We start from the raw sequence: 12614 nt of genomic DNA, 5'->3' as shown, positions 1-12614 counted from the left end.
GTTCTGGAGGCCAAGGGGGGTCCCATCCGGTACTAGATGGGGGTACCTTATAAACTGGCCACTGAGTGTATATTGTAATATACTGAAATAAAACCACTTATTGATTTTTGACCAGTTCCACTGAGTGAAGTAAAGGTAGATAGTGTTACCTTAGCCACACGGCCATGTTCCAGACAGTCCTGTAGCTCTAGCTTGTCCATCCCAGATGCACACCGAGGCCTGGCACATGAACAATGGGAATGTGATATGGAATACGCCAAGAGATATCCATAAATGGCCATTTATTTTACGGTACTGTTTCCACTAGATTTCAATTGGTAACAATGTGTACTTTCTGGCATTTACTTTATTTCAACACAATTGACAACTACCAAAGTAAAAGTAATTCATAAGATATAACTGTGTAGTTACCAACCATGCAATTAGGTCATTTTTGTATTGTAAATTAAAAACAGGAATATGAAAGATGGTGTTATCAGAAAACAAGTAGACTGTGGGCATCACACACCTGTTCATCCCTGGTAGGTTGCCCCAGAAGTACCTAGCCCTGTGAGCCGCAGACACCTCAATGGCATCGATCATCACTGGATTGCACTGTCGGACACGGACACGGACACACACACAGGTAGGTGTTTCATTTAACATACCACAGCTATCTATCATGGGTTATACATTTTCGCTCTTCACAACGCCTTTGTGTTATGTTGTGAGTCCGCAACGACATATAAAGACTACAACAACTTTTGAAACGCTCTAATGAAGTAATGCCAAATACCTCAGATTGTCACCTGTATTGTATTGATATTGTGGATATAACAAACCTCGAGGAAACGAGATATGTCCCTCTTGTCGTTGACGCCCATGGCGACCACGTTCTCGAACATCCAGAAGAATGGGCGGTCCTCGCCCTCCTTGGGCTTGGCCTCACTCAGCAGGCGGTAGAACTCAAAGAACAACCTCCCTGTGCCCTCTGGACAGACAGACAGACGAGGGATGAGGAGAACACGTTAGGAGATTTTTAATACAGTCGCCTGAATAATAATATATATCAATTGCAAATATCTCTTTGATTGTTGTACCTTCAATGTATATGGAAAACAAGGTATAAGTTTATACTGTGCATATAAGAGAGAATGTATAGAAATAACATTTGATAAGAACTACTTCCCTGCCATTTCAGCCTGTAACACTTGGCATGGATTTTATAGAGTGTAATTGGAGTGAAGTGAAGCATGCTTCGTAACACATTTATTGAAGTTTGATTAAGATTAATTGATCATTTTTTATGAAGTTTCTTACCGTACAGTCCCTTCCTGGCGGGGTTGACGATAGATAGGTCGTTACAGGGGCTTCCTCCTATCACCAGGTCAAATGGTCCCCACTCTTCTATCTGTGTGAGACAACAGCACCACCTATTGTCAGACTGAGTGTAACACAAGTCAATGCCCCAATATTCTCATTCCCAATCCCCTCTACTCTATCCCTACATAGCGTCACCTCCCCCCTGACTCCCCATCCATATGATCAAACAACCCCAACATAGGATAGTATATAACCCCCACTGGAATCTCCAATTACATTGAATGAACTACAGGACAAAATACAAACGCTTCAACCCAAAAATGCCTGTGGTGTTGATGGATTTCTAAATTAAATGATCTAATACACAGACCACAAATTCCAATAGGCTATACTAAAAACTTTAACATAATCCTCAGCTCTGGCATCTTCCCCAATATTTGGAACCAAGGACTGATCACCCCATCCACAAAAGTGGAGACAAATTTGACCCCAATAACTACCGTGGGATATGCGTCAACAGCAACCTTGGGGAAAACCTTCTGCATTATCATTAACAGCAGACACTTACATTTTCTGTACTGCGCAAATGTCATATTGTCTTTTTACTAAATTAACATACGACAGACCACATATTCATCCTGGACACCCTTACTAACAGACAAACAAAAACAACGTTTTCCATTGCTTTGTTGATTTCATAAAAGCTTTGGACTCAATTTGGCATGAGGGTCTCCTATACAAATTGATGGAAAGCGCTGTTGGAGAACATTATAAAATCCATGTAGACAAACAACAAGTGTGCAGTTAAAATGGACAAAAAACACACCTTTTTTTCCACAGGGCCGTGAGGTGAGACAGGGAGACAGTTTGAGCCCCACCCTCTTCAACATATATATCAACAAATTGACGAGGGCACTAGAACAGTCTGCAGCACCCGACCTCACCCAACTAGAATCAGTTTTCTGATGATCTGGTACTTCTGTCCCCAACCAAGGAGGACCTAAAGCAGCACTTAGATCTTCTCCACAGATTCTGTCAGACCTGGGCCCTGAGATTAAATGTTCCACGAATACAAATTCCATCTAGACACCGTTGCCCAAGAGCACATAAAAACAGCACTTTCCACAAAGCTGTGAACGATCTGAAAGAAAAGGCAAGAAGGGCCTTCTAAGCCATCAAATGGAACATAAAATTCAACATCCCAACTAGGATCTGGCTAAAAATACTTGAATCAGTTTATTTTCCCTTTTGTACTTTAACTATTTTCACATTGTTACAACACTGTACATATGTACAATATGTATGGCATTATAATGGCGCCGGAGAAGAAGGCAGACGTTTTACGTGTACCCAACCGATTGTTTTTTTGCTCGTTTATTAGCGTCTTTTGTAACTTATTTTTGTAACTTATTTTGTACATAATGTTGCCGCTACCGTCTAGTATGACTGAAAATAACTTCTGGACATCAGGACTGCCATTCCTCATCAAGGACTGGCAGAATCCTTTATTTCCTTTAACGAGTGATAAGCCCGACGCGAACGATATACTGCTTTCTCGGGAACCGGCCAAGATCCTCGTGATTTCCATGAAGAGGAGGCGGATAAAAAAGGGACAGAGGGCGGGCTGCCTTCTGAGAATTCTTAGGCGATCAAATAAAGCCCCACTTCCTTCCATTCTGCTAGCAAACGCACAATTTTTATTTTATTTATTTCACCTTTATTTAACCAGGTAGGCAAGTTGAGAACAAGTTTACAGCAGAACAAATTTACAACTGCGACCTGGCCAAGATAAAGCAAAGCAGTTCGACACATATAACACAGAGTTACACATGGAGTAAAACAAACATACAGTCAATAATACAGTAGAAAAATAAGTCTATATACAATGTGAGCAAATGAGGTGAGATAAGGGAGATAAAGGCAATAAATAGGCCATGGTGGCGAAGTAAATACAATATAGCAATTAAAACACTGGAATGGTAGATTTGACAGTAGATGAGTGTGCAAACTAGAAATACTGGGGTGCAAAGGAGCAAAATAAATAAATAAATAAATAAATACAGTAGGGGAAGAGGTAGTTGTTTGGGCTATTTATAGATGGGCTATGTACAGGTACAGTGATCTGTGAGCTGCTCTGACAGCTGGTGCTTAAAGCTAGTGAGGGAGATAAGTGTTTCCAGTTTCAGAGATTTTTGTAGTTCGTTCCAGTCATTGGCAGCAGAGAACTGGAAGGAGAGGCGGCCAATGGAGGAATTGGCTTTGGGGGTGACCAGAGAGATATACCTGCTGGAACGCGTGCTACGGCAATCGTTGGAGAATAAAATCAAATACCTACGCGCAAGATTAAACTACCAACAGGACATTCGAAACTGTAATATCTTATGCTTCACAGAGTTGTGGCTGAACGACAACACTATCAACATACAGATGGCTGGTTATATGCTGTACCGGCAAAATAGAACAGCGGCGTCTGGTAAGATAAGGGGCGGTGGACTATGTATTTTTGTAAATAACAGCTGGTGTACGATATCTAAGGAAGTCTCATGATAAGCTGTACACCACACTATCTACCTAGAGAGTTTATCTGTATTTTTCATAGCTGTTTACATACCACCACAGTCAGAGGCTGGCACTAAGACAGCATTGAATGAGCTGTATTTCTGCCATAAGCAAACAAGAAAACGCTCACCCAAAGACAGCGCTCCTAGTAGCCAGGGACTTTAATGCAGAGAAACTTAAATCTGTTTTTCCAAATTTCTTTCAGCTGGTTAAATGTGCAACCAGAGGAAAAATAAACTCTGGACCACCTTTACTCCACACACAGAGACGCATACAAAAGCTCTCCCTCACCCTCCATTTGGAAAATCTGACCATAATTCTATCCTCCTGATTCCTGCTTACAAGCAAAAATTAGAGGAGATGCTAAGCTACAAGACTGTTTTGCTAGCACAGACTGGAATATGTTCCGGGATTCCTCTGATGGCATTGAGGAGTACACCACATCAGTCATTGGCTTCATCAATAAGTGCATCGATGACATCAACCCCACAGTGACCATACGTACATACCCCAACCAGAAGCCATGAATTACAGACAACATCCGCACTGAGCTTAAGGCTAGAACTGCCGCTTTCAAGGAGCGGGACTCTAATCCGGAAGCTTATAAGAAATCATGCTATGCCCCCCGACGAACCATCAAACAGGTAAAGAGTCAATACAGGACTAAGATCGAATCGTACTACACCAGCTCTGATGCTTGTCGGATGTGGCAGGGCTTGCAAACCATTACAGACTACAAAAGGGAAGCACAGCCGAGAGCTGCCCAGTGACACAAGCCTACCAGACGAGCTAAACTACTTCTATGCTCACTTCGAGGCAAATAACACTGAAACATGCATGAGAGCACCAGCTGTTCCGGAAGACTGTGTGATCACGCTCTCCGCAGCCGATGTGAGTAAGGTCAACATTCACAAGGCTGCAGGGCCAGATGGATTACCAGGACGTGTACTGCGAGCATGCGCTGACCAACTGGCAAGTGTCTTCACTGACATTTTTAACCTCATCCTGTCCGAGTCTGTAATACCAACATGTTTTAAACAGACCACCATAGTGCCTGTGTCCAAGAACACTAAGGTAACCTGCCTAAATGACTACCGACAAGTAGCACTCACGTCTGTAGACATGAAGTGCTTTGAAAGGCTGGTCATGGCTCACATCAACACCATTATCCCAGAAACTCTAGACCCACTCCAATTTGCATACTGCCCCAGCAGATCCACAGATAATGCAATCTCTATTGCACTCCACAATGCCCTTTCCCACCTGGATAAAAGGAACACCTATTTGAGAATGCTATTCATTGACTACAGCTTAGCGTTCAACACCATAGTGCCCTCAAAGCTCATCAATAAGCTAAGGACCCTGGGACTAAACACCTCCCTCTGCAACTGGATCCTGGACTTCCTGACGGGCCACCCCAGGGGGTAAGGGTAGGTAACAACACATCCGCCATGCTGATCCTCAACACAATGGCCCCTCAGGGGTGCTTGCTCAGTCCCCTCCTGTACTCCCTGTTAGGCACGACTCCAACACCATCATTAAGTTTGCCGATGACAACAGTGGTAGGCCTGATCACCGATAACGACAAGACAGCCTATAGGGAGGTGGTCAGAGACCTGGCCATGTGGTGCCAAGACACTCTCCCTCAACGTGCTCAAGACAAAGGAGAGGATTGTGGACAACAGGAAAAAGAGGACCGAGCACACCCCCATTCTCATTTACGGGGCCGCAGTGGGGCAGGTTCAGAGCTTCAAGTTCCTTGGTGTCCACATCAACAACAAACTAATATGGTCCAAACACACCAAGATAGTCGTGAAGAGGGCAAGACAAAACCTATTTCCCCTCAGGAGACTGAAAAGATTTGGCATTGGTCCTCAGATCCTCAAGGTTCTACAGCTGCACCATCGAGAGCATCCTGACAAGAGGTCGGCCGATTATGATTTTCAACGCCGATACCGATAGCGATTATTGGAGGGCCAAAAAAAGCCGATACCGATTAAAAATCGGCAGATTTTTTTGTTGTTGTAATAATGACAATTACAACAATACTGAATGAACACTTTTTTTAACTTAATATAATACATCAATAAAATCAATTTAGCCTCAAATAAATAATGAAACATGTTCAATTTGGTTTAAATAATGCAAAAACAAAATGTTGGAGAAGAAAGTAAAAGTGCAATATGTGCCATGTAAGAAAGCTAACGTTTAAGTTCCTTGCTCAGAACATGACAACATATGAAAGCTGGTGGTTCCTTTAAACATGAGTCTTCAATATTCCCAGGTAAGAAGTTTTAGGTTGTAGTTATTATAGGACTATTTCTCTCTATACCATTTGTATTTCATATACCTTTGACTATTGGATGTTCTTATAGGCACTTTAGTATTGCCAGTGTAACAGTATAGCTTCCATCCCTCTCCTCGACGCTACCTGGGCTCGAACCAGGAACACATCGACAACAGCCACCCTCGAAGCAGCGTTACCCATGCAGAGCAAGGGGAACAACTACTCCAAGTCTCAGAGCGAGTGACGTTTGAAACGTTATTAGCGCGCACCACGCTAACTAGCTAGCCATTTCACAACGGTTACACCAGCCTAATCTCGGGAGTTGATAGGCTTGAATTCATAAACAGCAGAGCTGCTGGCAAAACGCATAAAAGTGCTGTTTGAATGAATGCCTGCTGGTGCCTACCATCGCTCAGTCAGACTGCTCTATCAAATCATAGACTTAATTATAACATAATAACACACAGAAATACGAGCCTTAGGACATTAATATGGTTGAATCCGGAAACTATCATCTCGAAAACAAAACATTTATTCTTTCAGTGAAATACGGAACCGTTCCGTATTTTATTTAAACGGGTGGCATCCATCAGTCTAAATATTCCTGTTACATTGCACAACCTTCAATGTTATGTCATAATTACGTAAAATTCTGGCAAATTAGTTCGCAATGAGCCAGGCGGCCCAAACTGTTGCATATACCCTGACTCTGCGTGCAATGAACGCAAGAGAAGTGACACAATTTCACCTGGTTAATATTGCCTGCTAACCTGGATTTATTCTAAATATGCAGGTTTAAAAAATATATACTTCTGTGTATTGATTTTAAGAAAGGCATTGATGTTTATGGTTAGTTACACGTTGGAGCAACGACAGTCCGTTTTCGCGAATGTGCACCGCATCGATTATATGCAACGCAGGACACGCTAGATAAACTAGTAATATCATCAACCATGTGTAGTTATAACTAGTGATTATGATTGATTGATTTTTATAAGATAAGTTTAATGCTAGCTAGCAACTTACCTTGTCTTCTTACTGCATTTGCGTAACAGGCGGGCTCATCGTGAGGCAGGTGGTTAGAGCGTTGGACTAGTTAACCGTAAGGTTGCAAGATTGAATCCCTGAGCTGACAAGGTAAAAATCTGTCGTTCTGCCCCTGAACAAAGCAGTTAATCCACCTTTCCTAGGCCGTCATTGAAAATAAGAATGTTTAAGAATTAACTGACTTGCCTAGTTAAATAAAGGTGAAAAAAAAAACAAAAAAACATTTTCCCCATGTCAATAAAGCCCATTGAATTATATATAGATAGATAGGAGAGATACTGTGCTTCTGAGACTCTTACGCAACTTCGAGGGAGGGGGGGGGGGGGGGGGGGGGGCATTGACTACCTACTGCCTAAGAGTTATGTGAGAGGGGTTGTAGGTTCTTCGGGCCCGGACCTTCTTTGAGGAGTGCTCTGAATCAGTGACAACGGGATGAATGAGTTCTGGGGGATTTACTCTGACAAGAGGCTGTGCTTTGTCCTCTAACCCAGATGACGTCAAGGACTCGCATGCGACCCGGCAGCGCGCCCCTCTCTGCCACTGTGGCGGAGCTATGTGTTTATGTTTGACTTGGGAGTAGAGGGGGAAGTTGTGTTTTGTTATGAACAGGGATGAAAGCTGGGTGGATCAAGGTTTGTGTGGTTAATGTTGTGTGTTGGTGTAGTGTGTGTGTGTGGTGTGGTGTGGAGTGGTGTGGTGTTGAAGCACTCAAAAGAGCCCTCAAGAGCCCATGCGTCTGTATATGTTTAATTGTGGATCCACATAAAGTAGGGCAGGGGAGCATTCACTATGACAGGTGAGGCTCTTTAAGCTACAATAAGGTACTACTGTCCTGTCTGGACAGGCAATAGCCCACAGAAAAAGCAGTAAACGGGTGTGTCATGTATGTGCAAATGTTTGCATTTCGAAAGACACTGAGGACTACTCCATGAGACATAAAGGCACTAGCCCTTGGTCCTTGGCAATTTATTCCCATATGATAAATAATATGAATAATGTAGACCAGTTCAGTTGATAATCCTCATATGTTGAATAACGAGAAGGACTAGAAAGAAATGTTTCATGAAGCACCTGCTTTACACAACAACAAAATCAGTCATTGGGGAAGGGATTGGATTTTTGCTATAGAGACAAACTTTGTACTCTACTATCCCCTCTCACTCCTCCCTCTATTTGACTTGACTCAGATTAAGTTTGCACTGCCCATCCATTTGTCAGTAATGCAAAGAGAAAGAGAGACAGGGAAAGAGATGTGTTCTGCTTACATTTTTTCTGGTGATGTTGCGCACGTCGTGCACGTACTGGATTCTTCCTTCATGTCGGACGACCCCCACCGATATGGAATCCTCACACACCTCTGATGCAATATAATTGTCCACTTTGAATCCTAGGTCTCGTAGCACTAAGTAGCCTAGACACATGCACCCACACACATGGAATTATACGGTACCAGTCAAAGGTTCAGACACACCTACTCATTCAAGCGTTTTTCTACATTGTAGAATAATAGTGAAGATATCAAAACTATGAAATAACACACATGGAATCATGTAGTAACCAAAAATGTGTTTGATAAATCAAAATATATTTTATATTTGAGGTAATTCAAAGTAGCCACCCTTTGCCTTGATGAAGGCTTTGCACACTCTTGGCATTGCACACAACTTGCAAGCACCCGGCCCGACACAAGGAGTCGCTAGAGCGCAATGGGACAAGGAAATCCCAGCGGCCAAACCCTCCATTAACCTGGACGACGCTGGGCCAATTGTGCGCCGCCTCACTGGTTTCCCGGTCACAGCCGGCTGTGACACAGCCTGGGATCGAACCCGGGTCTGTAGTGACGCCTCAAGCATTGTGATGCAGTGCCTTAGACCGCTGCACCACTCGGGAGGCCCTCTGAATATTACACTTGACACCTACGCGCACACTTACCAGTGGCGATGCCATCAAACAATGAGAGCACGCGGATGGGGTGCTTCTGATCTGCAGGGACAGCCCGGTAGATCTTTGGGCTTTCCTGAGAAACATATAGACCAAATCACAATGTTTATATAAACAACCACAGCTATGTAGTAATGTTGCTATGAGTGGGACCCTGAGGTTTTCCAGACCCTGTGACCTGAGCAAGGAGAATGCCAGGCCCTATATACTGTATGAGCTAAGTTGGTTTGTGATCAGTATTGTGACATGGGCCAATGTGAGGAGTTAACTAAAGTATCTTGATGGGACTCACAAACTCCTGGCCATTGTCGTTGATAAAGAACTCCTGCAGCTTCATGCTCCAATCGTGGCGTTGTTTGAGCACACCGTAGGGCTGCAGGGGCTGGCACATGTAGCAGCGCCACGGGTCCAGGTTACGGGCACTGTTCGACGCCCCCGCGCCTACCAGAATGTCCAGGCATTCTACACAGAAACACCTGGATGGGGAGGAAGGAGACAGACGGAGATGTGTGAAATAAGGTTGAGGGGGAAGGAGGGGAGAGAGGGAGATGGATGAATAAGGGAGGGGATAGGGGGGGGAGACAGATGGAAATCAACGATAGGAGACAGGAGGAACTAGTGGTAAAAAAAGGTGACACGAGAGAAAAAAAATACTTCTAATCAACAGGTGAAAGAGAATGTAGAAGCTGACTGAAAATACATAAGTTAAAAATTAAGATACAGTAGATTACAGTTAAGACACAGTAGAGGTACAGTCTGTGTTCCCTATATAGTGCACTACTTAGTAGTTGACAATAAAGGGAAAAGGGTGTCATTTGGAACACACAGTAGAAAACAGAGTTGCAGTTTAAGAAGTGAGTGTTGAGTCCCACCTGCAGCAGTTGGCGTTCCCACACAGTAGTACCTCGCGGCCCCCGCAGCACACGGTACAGTACGATTGGTAGCCATCGTCATCATACATGTAGGAGATCTCAAGATACACATCCTAACACACACAAAGATAAACGCTAATTAACAATATCCAGATGCCAGTGTTCTACATATTGACAAACAGAACAACATTTTAAAAAAAATCTAATTTCTTGGCACCAGGATTAACTAGGTGCATGTCTGGTGAGCCAGGAGATCAAACAAGAATGTGAATGCAAACAGGACCGGCCCTCACATTAGGCAGGATTAAGCGGCTGTCTAGGGCGGCAGATTGATGAGGGCAGCATTTTCCGAGCTAAACTGACCAAGACGTGTGGTATAAAAAATTACATATTTACCTGATCTATTTGATATTAATGGTTAACAATTAATATTGAACTAATAGTAAGACATTTCTGTCCTACTAGTGTCTGTTTTTATGGTCTCCACTCTAGTTCCCTGCAGCTAATCTGGGTGTATGGTCACCAGAGATGGCTTGACCTGACAAATGAATTAAACACACCATTACATAAACAACAATGTGTTTTACTAGAGATAAATTGTTCTACTCCCAAGCTCTCATTGTCTCAAAATCATCCTGGTGTAACAGATGTGAAATGGCTAGCTAGTTAGCGGTGGTGCGCTGTAGCAGACTTTCAGTCGGTTACATCATTTATTTTTGGACTAGATATTGCGATTATCTGTGATTAATTGTGATTATCAGTTGCGATTTTCAAACACTTGGTTGAAAACTTGGTAATTCCATCAGACATGGTTAAAACAAGAGTCAGGGCAGAAAACATCACTTCTAAAATGAGATCATATGAATTTATACAAACTGTGCTAACTGAACGCAAAACCAACATTGTTTTATTGACCTTTTTAACTACTGCCATACCACTGAAGATGAGCCCTTCTTTGGCACCAAATCAACGTTCTCGTTGCCACTAGCAACACTCATGTTTCCGACACTTACTCTGAACTCAGGTGAAGCTCTTTCTTCCCAGCGTTTAACTGTAGGGTTGGGCGATGTATGGGGTCAATTGGCGGGAAGAACTCAATATACAGTGCAGTTTTCCTCAATCTACACACAATACCCCATAATGACAAGGCGAAAACAGGTTTAGACAGAAATACCTTATTTACATAAGTATTCAGACCTTTTGCTATGCGACTCGAAATTAAGCTCAGGTGCATCCTGTTTCCATTAATCATCCTTGAAATGTGTCTACAACTTGGAGTCCACCTGTGGTAAATTCAATTGATTGGGTATGAACTGGAAAGGCACACACCTGTCTATATAAAAAGGTCCCACAGTTGACAGTGCATGTCAGAACAAAAACGAAGCCATGAGTTCGAAGGACTTGTCCGTAGAGCTCCAAGACAGAATTGTGTCGAGGCACTGCTCTGGGGAAGGGTACCAAACATTTCTGCAGCATTGAAGGTCCCCAATAACACAATGGCCTTCATCATTATTAAATAGAAGAAGTTTGGAACCCCCAAGACTCTTCCTAGAGCTGGCCGCCCGGCCAAATTGAAGAATAGGGGGACAAGGGCCTTGGTCAGGGAGGTGACCAAGAAGCCAATGGTCACTCTGACAGAGCTCTAGAGTTCCTCTGTGGAGATGGGAGAACCTTCCAGAAGGACAACCATCTCTGCAGCACTCCACCATTTAGGCCTTTATGTTAAAGTGGCCAGACGGAAACCACTCCTCATTAAAAGGTACATGCCAGGCCGCTTGGAGGACTCTCAGACCATGAGAAACAAGATTCTCTGGTCTGACGAAACCAAGATTGAACTCTTTGGCCTGAATGCCAAGCGTCACGTCTGGAGGAAACCTAGTACCATCCCTATGGTGAAGCATGGTGGTGGCAGCATCATGCTGTGGGGATTTTTTCAGCGGTAGAGACTGGAAGCCTAGTCAAGATCGATGGGAAAATAAACGGAGTAAAGTGCAGGGAGATCCTTGATGAATACCTGCTCCAGAGCGCTCAGGACCTCAGACTGGGGTGAAGGTTCACCTTCCAACAGGACAACGACCCTAAGCACACAGCCAAAACAACGCGGGAGTGGTTTCGGGATAAGTCTCTGAATGTCCTTGAGTGGCCCAGCCAGAACCCGGAATTGAACATCTGGACAGACCTGAAAATAGCTGTGCAGCGACGCTCCCCATCCAAACTGACAGAGGTTGGGAGGATCTGCAGAGAAGAATGGGGGAAACTCCCCAAATACAGGTGTGCCAAGCTTGTAGCGTCATACCCAAGAAGACTCAAGGCTGTACTCGCTGCCAAAAGGTGCTTCAACAAAGTACTGAGTAAAGGGTCTGAATACTTTTGTAAATTAGATACGTTTTTTAAATTTCGAATAGATTTGCAAAAATGTTTTAAAAAACTGGTTTTGCTTTGTCATTATAGGGTATTGTGTGTAAATTGATCCCATTTAGAATAAAGCTGTAATGTAACAAACTGTGGAGAAAGTCAAGGGGTCTGAATACTTTACAAATGCACTGTATATATGTATATTGATAGACTTTCCATATCGGTGCCTATCACTAATAGTATGCTATTAT

At 43.3% G+C, this 12614-nt stretch overlaps 1 protein-coding gene across 2 annotated transcripts in view; it reads right to left on the bottom strand.

Annotated features, from left to right (window-relative positions):
- LOC129860961 (DNA (cytosine-5)-methyltransferase 3B-like) overlaps window positions 1–12614 on the bottom strand; it is an 81674-nt gene that overhangs the window by 8402 nt on the left and 60658 nt on the right. For both annotated transcript variants that reach the window (XM_055931931.1, XM_055931932.1), the window contains exons 13-20: window positions 10009–10121; window positions 9429–9612; window positions 9128–9212; window positions 8461–8606; window positions 1300–1390; window positions 822–970; window positions 509–594; window positions 150–219 (exon numbers count right to left, since the gene is read on the bottom strand). In XM_055931931.1, the coding sequence (XP_055787906.1) occupies window positions 150–219; window positions 509–594; window positions 822–970; window positions 1300–1390; window positions 8461–8606; window positions 9128–9212; window positions 9429–9612; window positions 10009–10121 (924 nt within the window). The remainder of the gene's footprint in view (window positions 1–149; window positions 220–508; window positions 595–821; window positions 971–1299; window positions 1391–8460; window positions 8607–9127; window positions 9213–9428; window positions 9613–10008; window positions 10122–12614) is intronic.

This window comes from Salvelinus fontinalis, chromosome 8, assembly GCF_029448725.1.
Source record: "Salvelinus fontinalis isolate EN_2023a chromosome 8, ASM2944872v1, whole genome shotgun sequence".
NCBI classification, from domain to species: domain Eukaryota; kingdom Metazoa; phylum Chordata; class Actinopteri; order Salmoniformes; family Salmonidae; genus Salvelinus; species Salvelinus fontinalis.
Note: the sequence above shows the minus strand (reverse complement) of the source record. Positions and strands in the feature narration are given on the sequence as shown.